This window comes from Mesoplodon mirus (genome assembly GCF_964341445.2).
Source record: "Mesoplodon mirus genome assembly, chromosome: 2".
NCBI lineage: Eukaryota > Metazoa > Chordata > Mammalia > Artiodactyla > Ziphiidae > Mesoplodon > Mesoplodon mirus.
Window position 1 is genome coordinate 114,890,024 of NC_138977.1, and position 20,990 is coordinate 114,911,013.

At 35.8% G+C, this 20,990-nt stretch overlaps 1 protein-coding gene across 2 annotated transcripts in view; it reads right to left on the reverse strand.

The window, feature by feature from the left end:
- Window positions 1-20,990, reverse strand: part of RYR2 (ryanodine receptor 2) — a 729,440-nt gene that overhangs the window by 126,403 nt on the left and 582,047 nt on the right. For both annotated transcript variants that reach the window (XM_082634943.1, XM_082634944.1), the window contains exons 63-67: window positions 19,501-19,550; window positions 7,796-7,856; window positions 6,307-6,545; window positions 4,727-4,808; window positions 292-422 (exon numbers count right to left, since the gene is read on the reverse strand). In XM_082634943.1, the coding sequence (XP_082491069.1) occupies window positions 292-422; window positions 4,727-4,808; window positions 6,307-6,545; window positions 7,796-7,856; window positions 19,501-19,550 (563 nt within the window). The remainder of the gene's footprint in view (window positions 1-291; window positions 423-4,726; window positions 4,809-6,306; window positions 6,546-7,795; window positions 7,857-19,500; window positions 19,551-20,990) is intronic.

Here is a 20,990-nt window from a genome sequence, read left to right on the forward strand (position 1 = left end):
AGAAATCAGATTGACCTATGTTTCCATATCTGCTGATTATTGTCTTATTATTAAGAGGGTTAATTTGTCTGTGGCTCATTGACTTAGCAGAAATTAAACTAATTTTCTTTCAGAAACACTACGGAAATAGTATACAGCATTCCAAAAAATTCCAAATAATAACACCTAAGAACAAATAACATGGAGATAATAAATTAAAATAGCCCATTAAAAAATCACGGTCAGAAAACACAACAAATGTCATTAAGTCTTAGCTTCAAATATCAAGTAGTGCACATGCTTCTGTGTTACCTGCTCTCTCTCGAGAAGACTTAGTATTGTAGATGGAGTAAATATTGTGTTTGTCGAGATGAGTTTCCAAAAATGCTACAGGAAAGGCACCAGCAAAGGCAGCCAGACACTCTCCTAATGCAGAACGTTGCCTATAAGTGGAAAACGCTTATATTTTTTAAGTCTTCTAAGTGAAAAACTGAAGAGGTTATATTAAAATTGGAAAGGTAAACCTAAAAGAAGGACACCCATAGTGCTACTGCTACTGAGAGAAACTAACCCTCAAATCCAATGTCTATATTGCAAAACATCATGTGCTTTCAACAGCAAATTCCCTGCCATTAAAAAAAAAAAACACACACCCCTAAATCATCTGTCAGCTAAAAAGAAGTTAAAAACAGTACAGACAAAAATAACAACAACAAGGAAAATAAACCCCAAGCCCTGTACATTCCCTCATAAGTTTGGACATTTTACTTTTTTTCTTTCTTTCTTTTAACATGATGACCTAAGGAACAATTCTTGCCACGTGAATAAATGGATTTTGATAAAAATTTTAAAATTCAAGTACTAATACAACATGCAAATAAAACTTTCTGAAAATTTACCATGTATAAGTAATTTCAGGGTAGCTATGAAATGTAAGGACATATTAGATCCTAACAACTACTGATAACACTTAAAATTAATTTATCATTTTCAAGGGAAGGAAGGGAATCAGACTGTGATGAATTTATTCAAGGCTTCCCCTGCCACTGATATAAATGCTCTCTCCCTCAGTTACCTACTTAATCCAAGGCTTTACTGGCATGTTAAGTGTTTATTAAATATAGAATAATGTGAGAGTTATTTCAGCAAATTACGAACTCCTTAAATGAGTTTGAATATGTATTTTATTTAAAAGTCAATAAAACGGATCAAATTAAGAAAAGATTACATAATTCTCTTAGACAGTTTTAAATTTCTCACTGAAAAAAATAATACTTAAAATTAACACTGTCTGATTATCTAATATTTTAATTAAAAATGACTAGATATATATTCAGCTAGGAGAAAATATTCCTTCATAGAATGACACTGAATAAGATAAAGTTCAATTCAAACATTTCAAACATTTCATTACTAAAGATAATTTAGGACATCAAGAAATTACAAAGAGCATGGGCTTTGATTCAGACAGACCCAAGTCCTGATCGTAGTCCTAACACTGTGTCACTCACCATAGGAAAATTACTTACTCTTTTCAAGTTTTTCTTTCCTTACCTAAAAACAGGGATACAGAATTGCAAAATTTCTGGCACACAATATGGGTTCAATAAATGTTTTAAAAGAATGAGAAATACTTTATTTAAGAATTTAATAGCCTAAAATGTTTCATGTATGACCCCAAAGTAGATAATCTATTTCCAGACATCTAACTGGGCTAGTCCTTTTATTTCATTAATAATTCATCTGAACTATTATTTAATAGTTCACTTTAAGATATAAATTCAATTAGTAACTCAGATCAACTCTGATCATTTCTGTTGCTATTCTGGAAATACCAATTTTTCTTTTAGATGAGCTGTATTAAAATAACTACTTTTTTTTTTAGTATAGTGTCATTTTATTCAAAATACCTTTTACTCACCTTCAAATTTTTATTTTTATATTCTCCCAAGCTCGCTTTATAATTGCAAAGTTAACTGAAAAAATATATATCTTTTTAAAGAATCTAACAGAGGGCTTCCCTGGTGGCACAGTGGTTGAGAGTCCACCTGCCGATGCAGGGGACACGGGTTCGTGCCTCGGTCCGGGAAGATCCCATATGCCGCGGAGTGGCTGGGCCTGTGAGCCATGGCCGCTGAGCCTGCACGTCCGGAGCCTGTGCTCCGCAACGGGAGAGGCCACAACAGTGAGAGGCCCGCACACCGCAAAAAAAAAAAAAAAAGAATCTAACAGAAAGATCCCAAATTCTATCAAGAAAAATACCCAGGCAAGAGTAGAAACAACAATAACAGTAACTTCTGAGGTATGAGAGAATTTGGACTACCAGATATTAAAATGTATTAGAAAATACTAACAATTCAGGCTAGATGGTATTGCTCTAATCATTCAAAAATCAAATAATTTAGAATAGAATAGAAATTCTAGAAATATAACCTAGCAAATATACTTAGTATATGATGAAGAGTTTGTTTTAAATCAGTAAATAAGAGAAATATTTAATAAATCATTATATTAGAGACGTGGTGGACGATTTAAAAAATTGAATTTGAATTCTACATAACACCAAAGAGAAACAGGAAAAGGCTCATTTCCAGTAAATCCCTTCATACTCCAGAGACAATCATTTCAGACATTCTATGCCTCCCTCAAGCTTCTCACACTTGTTTCTTCAACTGTCATCTGGCTGAAGACTCAAGTCAGACTTCACTGAGACAATGAAGGCTATTACACACAGACCTATTTACACCTGACTTATCTTCTACCTGTTTCCTGTTGCGTAGAGAAAGTTCTGAGTCTAAAAAGCCGTGTTCTCAAAGATGCATTCCTGATCACCCCGTGTCATTCTCTGTACTGTGTGCCAACTCACACACAATAACTTGCCCCTGTTACGTTAATCGGTTCCCTTGTTTTGTTTCTCTCCCTTGATATAAGCTCTCTGAGAGCAGGGATCTATTTGTTCACTGTTGTATCCCAGAATCTGACATTTGATCAGTATTTACTGAATGAACAAAAGGATTAAAAAGTAAATCTAAACAACTGAAAGCATGAAAAACCTAGGAGAATAAATATTTGAATTTCTAGCTATTAAGGGTATAGTATGAACTTCTTAAAATCATGAAACTAAGGGGATGAAACACGTATGGTATAATTGCTAGATCTGATTATATAAAAATCCAAAATTCTCATGTCATAAAAAACTATCTGCACATAATGATTTGTATATAAGCAATATAAAGGTAAAAAAATGCTAGAAGTCATAAAAGCAGGAGAAATAACAGGCAAGAAGTTAATAGTTAACAAATACAATGGTTATTACTGATCAGTAAGATAATACATTAATAGAAAAATGGACAAAAAATAAGAAAAGGCAATTTATAAAATAAGTACAAATGGTAAGGTAAACACACACACACAAATAGCTAGTAACTGGTAATGAGGAAAATGCATTTGAAAATAAAAATAGGACCTTACTTTCAACTAATAAATTTATAAATAGCAAAAAAGGGTAATAATCAGAAATGAGAAATGTGAGGAAAAGAGAATTCTCTTGTAAAACTTTAAAGTATGAATTGAATCATTTTTTTTAAAGATAGTAAAATGTGTATCACAAACCTGTAATACATGCATACTCTTTAACCTAGATCTCCAAATTCTGATAAAGGAAATAAAATAAATATACACAGAAAACTATGAACATAGATCTAGCATTATTTATGTAAGTGAAAAAGAGAAAAGAGCCTACATGTCAAAAATAAAGGAACATTTCAATAAATGATAATACTTCCTTAGGATAAAATATTTTATAACCATAAAAATCATATGAAACTATTGATAGTTTAACTTAAAATGCAGGTAAAACTTTAAAAATATTCAGAGTAAACGCAATTATCTTTTTCCATTGATCTACTTTCCTACCTCTTTGTAATTGTCACCTTATTTTAATTATTGTTGCTTTTTAAGTTTTAATGTTTGGTAGGCCACGTGAATGCCCTTATTACTCTAATTTTCTCTCTCAAAATTTTATTGCATTGATTCTCATGCATTGATTCTTTCAAATGAACTTTAAAAATTTTTTCAAGTTCAACAAAAAACAAATTTCTACTTGAAATTCTTTATAATTAAGATTAATTTGGGGAGAATTTACATCTATTCAATGTTCTTCTCTCAGAATATCCTTTGACTTATTTATTTCATTTATTGGTCTTCTATTAGACTGTCTTTTTATTTCTTCTAACATTTAAGAAAGCCCTCTTTCTCTTCTCTCTTCCACAGAAATCTTACAGAAGTTGCCCATGTGATCTCTCTTGTTCAGTTCAGTGGGGACACCTTATCTTACTTGACCTGTCCACAACATCTGACTCTGCTAATCTTCTCCTCTTGAACTTGAGAACATGAAAAAATTAACTGCCTATATTCATTCTTATTTTGTATTTCCAGTATAGAATTAGAAACTGTACTAGCAGATTCCTTCGTAAGCCTCATTAACACTCTAAGTTTAAACTTTATATTAAATATAGGCTTTACCACTATGGCTTTACACTTTTTGTTCATAATTCGTAATTGTCTTTTATTATATCAATTCAAATTTAGCTTAAAGATTGTCTAATTACTCCCAAGGAATTCAATATGTCAATCTGATTGTTTAGTTTATAATTAAGGAAAAAGTTATAAAGTGAAGACCCTTGAAATAAATAATCATAACACTTGAAAAAACTATTAATACAAAGTTAAACTTTTAAAATCTTACCTTTCCACATAAATACTCTTGCTGGTTCCCAATGCATACAAGCTAGTCAGAATTCTGTAACATGATACCTGTACATCTTCCACTAAGGAAAAAGAGAATCTCACTTTAAAAAAAAAACACTTGTTATCAATACACTGTCCTGAGAAAGTTTCGGCTAACAACAAAATTCCATATTAAAGGCATACTAACATTTTAATATTTGAAAAAAAGCAATACAAGAACACACACACACTTAAAATGAAATTTAAGACCTTTTTCTCAAACAAAATTCTTTTCTTGAAGGAGCTGAAAGCATTCTAAAGAATTGTGCTCTGATTATACAGACAGAATATTATCAGGAACAATTGCTTTAGGTATAAGAATAAAGGATTTCTTCAAGAATAAAACTAAGCACAAGGGTATCTGGGAGGACAGGTCCATTTTGACTCCTGTTCCAAAGGTATATAAAGACTGCACCTTTTATTTTAACTCTCAAATGAACAAGAATAAGAATGCTAGAGAACGGGGTGTATCATTTATTTCTGAAGTGACCTGAAGTTCAAGGCATAAGTAAGTCACTCTTGGAGCTTTTAAAGCTAGAAAATCAAGTAAAACCTCTTAGATGATCTCTGATCCAATAAGCATGTTCAACAGGCAAAGAAAACTAAGAACATTGGATTTCTAATGCCAACTCTGCTACCATTTCCCAGAGGACACACCATGACATGAATGGAGAAATCCTCCTCATCCCCCATATTTGTTTCTGTGTCCACATGGGGCTGTAAGTAATCCTCCCATTGGCTCAAGCAGTGTCAATGTCAATGTTTTGAAACTAGTGGTTATGTCATTCACTGATGAACAACGGTGGTTTTTACACAGAGCTGTACTTCACCGGGGAGACCTACAACACTGAGAGTCTGAGTGGGTGGGTCTGCAAGCAAGACCCACTTGACTGGTAGACAAGGGCTCATATCATCTTTCATGTTCATACAGGCAGGAGAGCAGGAACTTAGGTCACATGGTTTCTTTTCTATGCAACCTTGGGCATTCTGTGGATATTTTTAATAACCACAGAATTCCAGCCAGAAACGGCTGCTGAAATCCCCTATGAAAAGAGACTGAAACCTATAAACAAACTATATTTGAGCCACCCTAGTAGGTCAGTTATTTAGATGCAGAATTTGTCTCAGCAGTCTTCAAATTTATTGGTAGGATAGCTTGCAGAAACAACCTGCATCGACTCAGAAATAATCTGAAAACATTTAATGCTGCATGTCTTTTGGTGAAACTGCATTAGAAAATTTCCATGGAAAGAGACACCACAGAAAGTATAAAATTTGGAACTTGGGTGTCAACAATGTGGGCGTGACTGTCCATAACCAGTACCTTACTGGTCCCTTCTGTGAATCCATGTGATTCAGAGATCTATCTCTATTAAGAATGGTTCTGGTTTTGTAACTCAAATGTCAACCTAAAGTGTTCTTAAAAAAAAAAAAAACATTTTAATGTATAAGCAGTGTTTGAATAACCTCGATGATGTGGCTGTTAATTTCTGATTGTACTATGTAGATAATGAAACTCTAAGTAATAGATTTACATACATATTAGATCTTCTCCGAACTGATGCTGGCCAATATGCTCAAATAATGATGACAGCATTGGCAACAGTGCCACCGTGGTATAATTGATAATCTGAGTAACACCTTTGGGTTGGTTTCGGGTGTGGGTGAACTGGCCCTGCTTAAGATTTTCCATCGTCTTCTCCAGATCCTCTGCGGCATTGTCCAGGAAAGCTCTGAGTGCACTTTTAACACTTTCCAGGCCAGTCTTCATCACAGTCCTAGGGAGTAAAGAAGAGACAGCTTATATCTTGTGAGAGGAGCATGTGAAATACAAATAAAACATGCTTCTACATCGTATTTATTTTTGTCCATGATGACATTCACTCAGTCAACTCAATTTTTTAAATCCACTTTGAAATAATTCTTTCCTATATACTTGAAGTTACAGCAATAGCACTCCGTAAATGCATAACGTTTCCTAAATGCCTTTGTAGTCAACTTAATTAGGACCTCAGAGCAAATGGCAGTTCTAATGCTTTACGTTTTCCACCTGTGGTCTCAAATATTGAGAATATTTACTTGATAACTAAGAAACCTAGCTCCTGAGTCAGTTTAGTTCATCCCAAATCCAACAAAACTAGAATGTTTTCTGAGGCTATAGGTGTGAAAGAAACATTTAATGCCGGCTAAACCACGTTAAAGAATGATATGGATTTTTTTTTTTTTTTTTTTACCTTAAGGGTAACAATCAATCTTTTCAAAATAAGCTCTGAAGGCTGAACTTTGTAGAGAAGTGACATCCTAAAGCTGCCATTTCTTGTAGAAAATGAAGGTGTATGGTAGCATCTCCTTTCTTCATTTATTATACAAAACACCTCAAATAAACTTTTAAACACAAAAATGGATAATTCAAGAGTATCACCGCATATTCTCTGTAGAAGACTTTTAGGAACTTTTATTTAGATGTATCCTGGATAATAAGTAAATTAAATGTATGGCTTAAAGGCTGAATCAATCATGCTAACCAAACTGGTTTTGTATTTGGATTTCTGGTCATTTTAATAGTAGTGCAGAGTAGAAAGTGCATAGACTTGGAAACTGGTATATTTCCACACTTACTATGCAATCTTAAGTTTCACTTTACTCATCTATAAAATGAGAATGAAACCTTCATATTTCCTATACAGCTAAATGTTATTAGAAATATGGAGAACAACTACCATGCCTTGAGGCTAATAAAACCTCTAGAGTTGTAGCTCATCATTTTTACCTCACATAATACAGTCCCAATTCAACCCTCAATTACATACCTAGCTGCTACAGAAATTACTTAAAATTTAAATAACAATATATATATGATCATAAAAATAATAAAAGGCCGTTGTATTACTAATTTACAAAAGATATTCTTTTCACCTACCTTAAAGTCTTTATTGCAATCCCAAAGAATAAAGACACTAGGTTCTTCTTATTATTCCTGTATATCATTATTACACTCATTGATTTAAATAAAAATGTATCCATTTACCTTGCATCCAAAGTCTGACCCAAAATATGAAGACAGTTGACAATTGATGTTGCATCATTTCCTAAAGAGGAAACAAAAAGCTGCATAATTTGCCCTGAATTTCTCAATGCTCTTCTTTTCTATTAATGTTTGTGTTCCAAAAATTAGTCAAGGGCACAGCTCAGTAAGGATAACTCAATTCAACAGATTTTTTGATAATCAAGTTTAAAATCATGCAGTTTTTCTGCTTAAAAGTGGTTATGCGAATGTAAGTAGAAAAGCAATAAAGCATGTCTCATCAAATAGCTGACATACTCAAGAAGCATTCAAAGCACTGCCTCAGGCTAAAGAATTTTCACTGGATTTTTCAAATATATCCTCCTCTCCATACTAGCTCACCTTATTTTTAAGTCATATTGTATGCCAACTTTTTAGGTCAGCTGATATCCTTCGTGAAATGAGGTGGGCTAAAAGTCTAACAAATTTAATTCCCTTTTAATTACCCCAAGTATATCTGCTTTCTTATTGCATTCAACTGCATTGAGATGCATTAATTTGCCTGAATTCAACTGCATTGACATGAACTAATTTGCCTGAATGTTGTTCATCTTTGGTGAAAAAGTAGTACCAAACTATCATACAAAAAAGCATCAGAGGCTGAATAAGTTAAACATTACTCATGAGATATTTGAAACGGGGGTGACCCTTCTTGAAAATAAGATGAAACTCAGCCATTCTGATTGGCATATTTCATCACAAAGTACAGAAATATGAATCACATAATGAGTACACATATTTTATTTTGTGATAAGGATACAAAAAAGAAAATATGAATCCAAAGTAACAAAATGATTTGACCACTCACAATACAGTCTGACACTCATCACTTCCTCTTTCCATACTTCCCTATTTGTAATATATACAGTCATTCCCTGGTCCTTAGGTTAAAAACTCCTAATTAAATGTGAGTTTTGAAAACATTTGAGCATGTTATATTCTTTATACACAAAAGGACCCTAAAAGGAACAAATGAAATATACATGGAAATAACTGCCTTAGAATGTGGGCATACCAGTTTAGTGATATGATGCAAATAAGAAAAAAATAATAAGGTATTCATTGCTGAGACTCTTGAATTCTTTCAGAAAATGTTCCATTAATCTCGTGCTTTGAATCTCAGAACTTCCAGGTAATAATGAAGACAAAATCAGCAGAAGGGCAGAATTTGTCATGCTCCTCCTGTCTACTGACTGGTGGCAGTGCTAGGGCTTCTACAATACTACAGCCCTTAGAAGTATTACTCATTTAATTATTCATTCACTCAATAAATACATGTTAAATACCAGGTACTCTTAAACTTCCAATAATAAGCAAAATAGAGTTCTCATGGTACTTGCATTTTAATGGGGGACACAGACAATGAACTATTAAGCAAAAAATAGATCAGTATGTAACATAATGTCAGGCCTCAGTAAAAATATATAAAGCAGGGAATAGGGATTAGAGCAACAGGATAGAGTAATAGGGTGAGTGGTCACCAGAGCCTCCCCAAGAAGGTGGCACCTGAGCAGAGATTTGAATGAAGTGAAGGAACAAGCCATGCATATAACTGGGAGAAGGGCCCAGGTGGTAGAAACAGCATGTTTCCGGGGCAGAAAATGAACCTGGTGGTCCAGGCAAGAAAGTCAAGATGACTGATGTGGGAAAATTCAGGGGAAAGAAGGAGAATGTAAGGTGGAGAGGAGGGAAACAGGTTCTAGAGCCTTGCAACCAGAGCAAGCACTTTGGATTGTGCTTCAGTGGTTAAGAGTCCACCTGCCAGTGCAGGGGACGTGGGTTCGAGCCCTGGTCCGGGAGGATCTCACTTGCCATGGAGCAACTAAGCCTGTGAGCCACAACAACGGAGCCTGCGCTCTAGAGCCCGTGCGCCACAACTACTGAGCCCACGTGCCACAACTACTGAAGCCCGGGCGGCTAGAGCCCATGCTCCCCAACGAGAAGCCACTGCAATGAGAAGTGCATGCACCGCAATGAAGAGTGGCCCCCGCTCGCCGCAACTAGAGAAAGCCCACGCGCAGCTACGAAGACCCAACGTAGCCAAAAATAAATAAATAAATAATATATATATTAAAAAAAGAATGTATGTTGAGGTTTTGCTTATGGGTTGCATGTTGGTGACGGGGAAAGGAGACAAGGCTGACTCCACGATCATTTGGGTGAGCAACTGTGTGAGCAGTTGGGTGAATAGTGGTCGGATTCAATCACGTGGGGAGAGCCCAAGGCAGGAGCAAAATGTGTGGGGAGGGGAGAGGGGAGGGTTGGGCGTTCTGCTTCCGACAGGTCAAGTGTGATGGGCCAACTCATCTCCAGTAGAGATGTAGGCAACTGAAAAAAACCTGGAGTGCAGAGATGAGATCTGAGTTAGAGCTGTAAACTTGGGCCTCATAAGCATATGGATAATTTTTTAAATCATGTGCCTGAATGAAATTAGCCAGCATGAACATAAATACAGAAGCATAAAGGTCCCAGAGCCTCCAATGTTTGGATGTAAAAAAAAATAATAATAAGGAGGGTGCAGCACAGAAAATGACAGAGGGAAGGCCCAGGAGGAAGAGGGGATACAAAGGGATGCCTATGAGTCTCATGCAACCAAATTCAGCACCAAATCAGAGAGGCTGGTCCCCTACTCTCTTCCTAAGACTCACAGTTATACTGTCTCCTCATACAGATTATCAGTGTTTGTACTTTGTACCGAGCTTATTCATGCCTTTTGCCAAAAGGAGGTCCGGGGTACTTTAAACTTCCTTTTGTATAAGCTCATGAGGTGTGATTTTTTTTTTTTTTTACGTCTTTATTGGAGTATAATTGCTTTACAATGGTGTGTTAGTTTCTGCTTTATAACAAAGTGAATCAGTGAGGTGTGATTTTTGTTTGCTTTGTTCCCTGATGCCGCTCTGCAAATAGAATAGTGCCTGATTTAGAGCAGGAGCTCAATTAAATACTTGTGGAGTGACTGGAATGTGAGTAAAAAGAGTAGGAAAGGGCACCAGTGGCCAGACAAGTTCTGTGGGTCAAATGAAAATGTGTGTGGTGAATATGAGATTCCTGTGATTGTTAGTCACAAAACTGTAAGCTATATAAGTTGACACACTTTGGTACACTCCAGAGCAGATATAGTACAACTTTAAATGGAAACATCTTATTGTAAAAAATGGAGAAAGGACCCTAAGGAATGCAGTAACAGTATTAACTGAACCTTCAGCATTTGAATGTATGGACCAGCAAAAGTATCAATTTTATTGGCATGTATAAATGCCTAAACTAATGGTTAGTCTTGAAGAGATAAAGTACGTAGTCAGGCTTTTAAATAAAATAGCAACCTGGATATGGTCCTTCTAAAGGCTCTCCAGATCACCATAATCAGGTATGTCAGTCACGCTATTAGTAAGAACAGGAAGGGCTAGACAAAGCGTAGTAAGATGGTAAAATTTTAAGGTGATGACTGTATTTTTTCATGTTAACTATATGTAATTTCCTAACTGCTCTGAGCAGTATAAAAACCAGAAGTTTGATACCTTCAACTCACGCTTTTTTCAAGATTCAAGCTACTTTCTTTGTCTTCAAATATAACTCTCATCACCTCTAAACACTTAGGGAAACACTTATGGATTGCCTATTTATCTTTAAGATTGTGTTTGCATCAGTGTGTGTATGTAAAAGGTACAAAATTAAAATCACAGCTCATACCTGAATCTCATAACAACATACAGCAAGCACTGGGTTTTTAAAAACATTGTTACCAATTCTCACAAAATAATACAACTCTCTAAATAATAAAAATAACAAAGCTAACGCTGTTAAGAGTCAAAATATCCTTCTTGTATCTTAATCCCAAACTGTTTTGTGGTTTTTAATATAAGATTTCTATAATTCAGGAGTTTTCAATGTCATCGAAAATTTGATATGTCACGTACCACTTGTTTTATAATCTGATTTATTGAGAATTCTCAGAATGTTGACTTTCTCTCTTCTGGGAAAACAGTAATAGTCATTCTAATTTTTATTCTTCTTCTTTACTTTTTCTAGCATGGCTCTTGACACAATATCTCATTATATTCTCTTCTTTGCAGAAATGATTAATCTTGGAAAAATCCTTATTAATAACATGAAATAAAATTATGCTAGAAGATACAAATTTCTCTCAAAATTATGAAGAGACAGAAATTGAAGCATGTCAAAGATTTTATTACTTCTGAAGTCAGTGATATTGAAGAATAAAATTACTGAGTCCCTAACTTGGTGAGAAGTTTCAGCTAAACTTAGAATATATATTACATTTTCTATTCATTTGTCTCAAAGTCAGGAAATTCTCTCAGAGTAATATGTTGAAATGAAAGAAGTATCTATCTCTTTAATACAATCTTCTGATATTATTTTCAAATACTGCTATATATTATTTTCATTCTGGGTCTGATATTTAACCTCTATAACAATTAGGTTATTTTTTTATATAGCAACCCTAATCCAGGAAACTCTTGCCTTTATCATACACACTGTCATAAAACTACAGAATCTTTAAGTTAGATAAGACCTTAAGGATCCTCTAGTGATGAATACCATACTCAAAATAGATAACCAACAAGGATGTACTGTATAGTACAGGGAACTCCGCTCAATATTGTGTAATAACCTAAATGAGAAAAGAATTTGAAAAAGAATAGATACATGTATATATATAACTGAATCACTTTGCTGTGCACCTGAAACTAACACAACATTGTTAATCAACTATACTCCAATATAAAATAAATTTTTTTTAAAGTAGCAGATTGTGCTACCTATTTTTCCTATTTTCCTTGACTATCATCCATTTTATTTAACCTTCAGGTTTACTGACATAAAGTTATATATAATTTTCTAACAGATTGTGCTACTTTTTAAATTTAAACCATGACATTCTCAAAATAGTGACACAGTCAGTTCTCACATATGCACTATCCTCAGAAAGTCTTAGTGCTTAAAATGACTTTCCTTTCATTATATGTGTCCTATTAAACAAGCACAAGCACAATCTGAACCTTTTTAGGGATAATACAAACATACAGTCATTCCTCAGTATCCACAGGGGATTGATTCCAAGACCCTCCCCCAACACCAAGAATCCAAGGATGCTCAAGTCCCTTGTATAAAATGGCATAGTATTTGCATATAACCTACACACATCCTCCTTTATACTTTAAATCATCTCTAGATTACTTAAAATACATAATACAAAGTAAATGCAATGCACGTATTTTTGAAGGATGGAGATTTCAAGTGTTGTTTTTTGGAACTTTCTGGAATTTTTAAAAAAATATTTTTGGTCCCCGATTGGTTAAATCCGTGGATGCAGGGCCTGCGGATAAGGAGGGATGACTGTACTAATTTTCTAATATCTCCTGATACAAGATAGCCCCTCATTTAAACACATGAAGGGGGTTTGGGATCGGGGATAACAGAAGGATCAACATAAACTTATTCCACTAATTTTTTAATCAGGGAGAGATACCAATTGATAGAATTCACTATATTACTTTATTTACTATTAAAACTCTTTTAAAATGAACATTAAGATTTAGGTACCAGTTTAATCATTCATACTCGCCTAGAGGAAAAAACAAATACTTTAACAAGACCTATTGTTCCATTTAAGCACATGATAATACTTGTCCAGTATCCCTGAAGCTAATGTGGGAGCTGTATTAATGATGTTCTAGGGTCACTGAGGTCAACCAGAAGGAATGTTGGAGTTTGATGTTCATAATGTTGCAAAATGCTTGCTTTATTCCAGGCATTCCTAGGAATCTACCTGTCATCAAATTTGGAAATTCTCCAGTAAATCTGGGTGTCTCTAGACAATTAACTGGCTTGCTAATATGTTAAAAACTCACCAGAAAACAGGAAAGTAGAAAAGGCCTCTACCAAAATGTTCATTGCAGCTCTATTTACAATAGCCAGGACATGGAAGCAACCTAAGTGTCTATCAACAGATGAACGGATAAAGAAGATGTGGCACATACATACAATGGAATATTACTCAGCCATAAAAAGGAATGAAACTGAGTTATCTGTAGTGAGGTGGATGGAGCTAGAGTCTGTCATACAGAGTGAAGTAAGTCAGAAAAAGAGAAAAACAAATACTGTATGATCACACACATATATGGAATCTAAAAAAAAAAAAAAGGTCATGAAGAACCTAGGGGAAAGATGGGAATAAAGATGCAGACCTACTAGAGAATGGGCTTGAGGATACAGGGAGAGGGAAGGGTAAGCTGGGACAAAGTGAGAGAGTGGCATGGACATATATACACTACCAAATGTAAAATAGATAGCTAGTGGGAAGCAGCTGCATAGCATAGGGAGATCAGCTCGGTGCTTCGTGACCACCTAGAGGGGTGGGATAGGGAGGGTGGGAGGGAGGGAGATGCAAGAGGGAAGAGATATGGGGACATATGTATATGTATAACTGATTCACTTATAAAGCAGAAACTAACACACCATTGTAAAGCAATTATACTCCAATGAAGATGTTAAAAAAATAAAAATTATTTTAATTAAAAAAACAAAAAACAAAAAAAACTCACCAGAAAACAGATAAGTAGAAAAGGCCTCTAAATGATAAGTATTTTGTGCCAGCCTTCTCAAATAGTTCCTCGAACTGAAAGTATCATTGTTGGTAGAGTTTAATGATTGTTTGAAAAGTCATTAATCATGTGTTACTTCCTTTTCAATGTTAAGTGCCCTAAGTGTTTTCATTGACCACTTAAGGAATTCTTTTTAAATGTGATTCTCATAAACTATGAGATAAGTGGATATTATATTTTTCCTAATAGTCTCAAGGAAAAAAATGTAAAGTCTGGGTTATTCATGAATGTAAGAAAATTCCAAATTGATAGCACTCATCTCATTGTAGTAAGCATCTGCTGACTTATCTATCTTCTCTGTTAGACTATAGACTTCTTAAAGGTAGGACCTGGTTGGTTGATTAATTCAGTCATCAGATATTTATAAAAGAGCCACTACGCACCACACTTCCTGCTGGGCTCTGAGGATACAAAAATAAGCCCTTGAAGGGCTGAGTTTTGGGCCAGAGAAAGAAGTTAATCTAGTAACATCATCAGTGAGATGAAGGAAAAGTATGCAGAGCTATGAGAAAGTTATAAAAGTAGAAGGAGAGAGTATGATCAGGGAGGTTGGGGATGGTCTTCCTGAGAGAATACAATATTTGGGTTGAAATCTGAAGGATTAGTACTTAACCCCACTGTGGGTGTGAGGGACTGGAGAGGGGCATGTGGTGTATGGGATCCCATCTCTGTCAGTAATTACAGCATGTGCAAAGGCCCTGGGCAGAAAGGAATACATTTTCACGAAGCAGAGAGAAGGCTGCTTAAGCTGAGGCATCATGAGGAAGCCAGAGCATGCTGGGAAATGAGGATGCAGGGGTACACAGGGGACAGACTATCAAACACTATGTGGCCAGATGAAGAATTCTGATCTTTATTACAGAGAAATGGGGAGCCACTGGCTACACAGGAGTGTATTCAGTGATGAGACCATTTTGTTGCTCTGTTTTGGTTTTTGGTTGGGGAGGGGGAGAGATATGATTGCTTTGGAGCACAGTTTAGAAGGGCAAGAGGGAATTCTAAGAGAAGGGTGAGTACGTTTGTGGAGGCATACAGGTAAGAGACACCTGTAGGTTGGCGTGGGGTGGTAGCAGCAGAGAGGGAAAGAAATCTGCGCTTTTCTATCCTCACAGGCTAAGAGAATGTCTACACACAGCAGACACACAACTGGTTACTGAAAGAATGCACAAAATGAATGTCATTAAGGCATTCGATTCATTTTCACATGTAAAAAGAAAGCCGTTAAGAAGTCTTGATACACACACGCTTGTGCCACCATCACTATCCCTGCTGGAGTTCTGGTTACCAGATTCTCTTTCCCCTACAAATGACTGAAAGTCTAAAAATAGGCTGTAATAGTAGGACTTAAGTATCCTCTAAATGCTTTAAAATTAGGCAGTTAGAGAGACAGAATTTTCACTTAGCATAAGTGGGCGAAAATGGTAGGATTAAAAGCAATATTTCGTTAGTCAATAATGTGTCCCTGAAAACGGTAAATGGGATCCTTATTCCTTGTCAACCTGCCTGCGTCTTACCCCGTCCTGATTTTCCAAAATACAAGTGTGCACCAACTTGCAATCACAAGCATTTCAGAAGTCAAAAGGGAAGCCTAGGGCTTCCCTGGTGACGCAGTGGTTGGGAGTCCGCCTGCCGATGCAGGGGACACGGGTTCGTGCCCCGGTCTGGGAAGATCCCACATGCCGCGGAGTGGCTGGGCCCGTGAGCCATGCCCGCTGAGCCTGCACGTCCGGAGCCTGTGCTCCGCAACGGGAGAGGCCACAACAGTGAGAGGCCCGCGTACCGCAAAAAAAAAAAAAAAAAAAAAAAAAAAGGGGAAGCCTAATATAAAATAGATGCTATTTTCCTTACTAATTTTTTCTATAAAGTATTTTGATACCCCAGAATTACTGTTCTGTAGGGAATATGGCTTGTTCCCCCTTTTTTAAAACCCTACCTTTTTCTAAGATAAAAGGAAATGGTTTACACACCTTCAAAAGAATATATGAGGAATAAAAACATGACATCTCTCTTTAATTCTTAGTGTGCTTCAACGTATAGAAAATATTTTAAAGTAGATAAAAGATATACATAAATATAGAAGTCCAAGTTTGGGGAATCCTCACTTTACATATCAGAAAAATTTCTGAACAGCTACCATCTGGCAGACACCTTGGAATAAATATTCCATTACTGATCAAACTCATCTCCCCACAATGACCACCACCAGGACAAGAGTTTTGACTTCTGGTTTATTTTAATGCTTCCCTCTTGTCTCCAATCCCACCTTGCTGACATGTTTCAGGTTAATGTATCTCTTTCTGTATTTTTGCTCCTTGACAGGAAGCCCAAGTATTTCTTTGTTAACCTCAACTTTCACTTCTGTCTTACTTTATTCTTAGGCTAGATCATGAAACAATTTTTTGAACTAAGCACAGGAAAAACATTTTGATCATCAGTTAATGTCTGCCAGAATACAGAAAAAATATATATAATATAAAGATAGGGTGAAAGAAAAAGTAAGAGATTAATATGTCTATATATTTACAAAAGACCACTGTATATATGCTCTCTCTCTTCAGGAAAATCCACAACGGTATAATTGATATATCAAAAAGTAAATACTTGGATTATACAACTTCTGCTTCGATCTGGAAATGGCTAGATTATAAAGGCTTCATGGCACATGTATTTTAAATAACCAAGTTCCCTAGTTTAGTGTGTATGTAATTTGATTTATCTAAATAAAAGCTGTACAAATAAGGCTAAGAATACCTTAGATTTGAAAGCTGTACTGTTACAGTTTACATAGCACTTCAACATTCACCATATCATATGAGATTTTATACATGCAATAAATCTCTAAAGTTAGTAGTTATTTTAATCTAGTTTAAAAATGAAAAAAAAAAAAACCAAACAAACCAAAACAAAGATTCAGAGAAGTTAAGTCCCTTGTCCAAATCATTCAGCTGGTTTAGTTGCAAATAGAGGACTTACATATAGGTTTTCTGATTCAAAGCCCATTATTCTCTCCAGGACATCATGTTAACATCTAAAACCATGCTGTAACTGTAACATGTAAAGTTTACATGTCTAAGACTTAACATGCTAACACTTTGACAAGTCTGTATTAGAGTATGTTTGATTAATAAAAGCTTCTTGAAGTCTGTATTGTTTTACAGGCAAATGCCTAAGCAAATTTGAAACAATAATAAGACACTAGAATAATATAAAGACTGCATTAAAATATGCCTTTGAGATAAAGATACATAGTAGCTCCCCAATAAATTCCTGTTAAAAATAAAAATAATAGTATTTAAAGGCAAAGGGATTTAACATGCAATGCCTAAATGAAATACAAGAATCACAGAGAGACAGAATGGATGTTAAAATCCAGTTCTTCTCCTCTGACTGGTATGACAAGTTATATTATCCATTTATCTTCAACTACTGAACCCTTAATATATTCAAAGGGAAAAGAGAGATTAAACAACACGTAAAATTAATACATGGTAATGGAAGTCTACATTAGTAGACCAGTAGATTAGTTTACATATAGTTCCTTTACAGAGGGTTATAAATTGCAAAATGGCACAAGGCAGGCTTCTGGGATGCTGAAAATGTTCTATGTCTCGACCTGAGAAAATGGGCAGATACATGTAAAATTTCATCAAGCTATGTCATCAAGCTGTTCTCAAGATCTGTGTACCCTGCCGTATATATGGAATGCCTCAAAAAATTTAAAAATAAAATTATAGCAAAACGTAACATGGGAAACCAAGAAGTTAAAATATGTAAGAAGCGAGAGAGAGCACAACAGAAAGTATTATTATTTTGGGTCCCCATCAGAGCCTTCCCCTATCTTGAGAAGGTTAAAGAGTATACAAAAGCTCTGTCTGAACAATTTTCATAGAAATTTTTCTATTATGAAGAGAAGTCAAACAAAAGCCAGTCAACTTAGGAGAGCTTTCTGAAGACAATTTCCCCGTTAATTTTGGATAACTGAAACTTTAATGCAAAAACTCAGGCAATTTATGAGAAATATATCTTAAAAACACCCAAATACTGGATATAATAATATTAGAAAGCAAATATAGCATTAAGTAGTCATATCCATAAACTATCATTTCTCAAAAAATGTAAAGAATGTAAAAGTTATTTGCATATATATACACATACACACACGTACATGTACCTAGTTCTCAGCTTATCCACTGTGGCTTTTATAGAAGTGACTTAATCCTTAGGTTTTCCTGTGAATGGAATGGGACTTATAACATCTCTATCAGTACACTCAATGTTTTCTTATTGAAGTCACCCTAACGCTGTCTCAAAACCTATAGAGCATTGAGCTAAAATTTGCTTTGGCAGTTACGAAGCCAGATGCAGGAAAGCGTACAACATAAATTCTGCCGACTGCTATAAAGTCTTAAAGCCCCATGGCAAGGAGAGTCTGTGGAAAGTGAGTGACCACCCTGCAAGGCTCTTTGAAAGCAAGTGTTTGGGAACATGAATTTCAGCTACGTGAATTCTCAGAAATGAACAAAAACTGACTACTATGGGGTGAGGGGTGCTAGAAAAGTCGCTTTTGCCAAATCCAGGCTTCACTGTCTCTACTATGAAGCTCCAATATCTGGAATACAGTCGACATGCAAATCTGTAGTCAAGAGCATTAAAAAAAGTACAGTTAAAAATTGTTCGTGTATAACAGCTCATTACTTTATCTATAAGAGATAACCAAACACAAATTCAGAGGCCCAGTTTTGCTTCACCCCTCTGAAATAAAATATGGCAGAAGCTGCCATTTTCATTCATTTGACCTTTAATAATATAACCTTTTGATTTTCAAGTGTGCTTTGGACTAGTATATAAAGTTACAGTCTTCAATTTCACCATAGGTAATGCTACTTATAAACAACCTTGAGGACCTTAACTTGGCCTATGACGACCATGCATGCAGCCATGCAAACATGCATTCATGCAACATAGCAGTACACAACACAGTGCAAAAATGGCAAAGAAAACCAAGTGATGGCCATGCCAGTATTTGTTCAAGGGTCTCCTTACCAAATAGTGAAATCCTATGCCTGACAAGAACTCCAAGTTTGCAGAATAGGCTGAAGACAAAAGAAAAACAAAAGAGAAAAGGGAAAAGGGGAAGGGAAGGTAGAAAAGACAGGGAGAAATTTAATTAAAATAAAACAAAAAAAAAAGAAGAAGAAAAAAAGAAAAATAAACAGCTGATATATGAGCCGGAAAAAAGCAACATGATGTCACGCAGAAAGAATCAATTCTCTGAGCAGAATGTGGAGTAAAGATATTAAAGAAAGAGTCTTTGAGTGCATATCTTTAACAAACATGGTTAAAAAAGCACATATTATAAGGAACCAAAAAAAAAATTGAAAGCAAAGCTAATTAATATAAAAGCAATCTCTATGAACCCCATCAGAATATAACTACTAGAAAACCACAAGGAGAAAAATTTAATATTATCTGCCCCAAAGTACTACTGAAGTTCTAGAAATTTGTTGTTGTTGTTATGGACATTATTTAACAATGGAAGTATGGTGCTTTGGGCATAAAATGTTTACTTTTAGTATGTTTTATCATTTGACCTTTCCTTCTCCCTGACCTTGACCACATCCCTTACACATATACCAAAGCATCCAGTGAATCTGAACACAATGAACTAGAGAGAGAATTTAAACAACTGATAATCCCTCAGAGAAAAACGTTACAGATGTGATAACTTAAAGGGCTTCTAATGGTAATTCATGAGTTGAACATTTATTTCCTCTAGACTAAGTTCCTGGGTCTTCATGTCCTTCCTGGTGGTCACCAATGGGAGATTCCAAATAAGGGGGCCCAGCACTCAACATGATGGCATTGGTATGCACTAATGCTTGGATCACAACCCAGAGCCTGGGCAATACCCGTTCTTGTCCTGTCACGTCTGTCACCAAGCAGTCTGGTGGCTTTCTTGCTGGGCCCTATTTTTAGGAACACTCAGTTTCATGCTACAATCCCTTCTAAACATCCCTCAGGATTCAGCTCAGACATGTTTACTCCAAGAAGCCTTTTCTAACACCAGGTGTTCCTTCACCACTCCCAACCCAAGCTCAAAGAAGTCCCCTCCCAGCCAGGGGCCATCTGCAAATATCTACCAGGACACTTAACCTCCCATATTACAACTGACACTCTTTTCACTTCTATCCAACACTCTCCTGAACCCTCAGAGAGCACCGGTGGTCCACAGCCAGAACTTACCAAAGCTCTAACCTTGAAAATCCACTTGTACAGCAACCCCCACACTCAGCTTGACTTTCCCAATCGTGATGACAGCTATGTCCTCACTGCCCCATCCTCTCTTACAAAGCTTTCCCATCACCAGCAGTGTGCAGATGTACACTCGTCAGGACTGGGGGGACAGGCTCTATGCCATGGAATACAATGATGGCAACTGCTCATGGCAGAATGGGAGAAAGGAGTCAGGATCGCCTTTGTGACGTGGACCACTTTTATTACAGTAGGTTTTGGCCATCATCTCTCACTTCAGT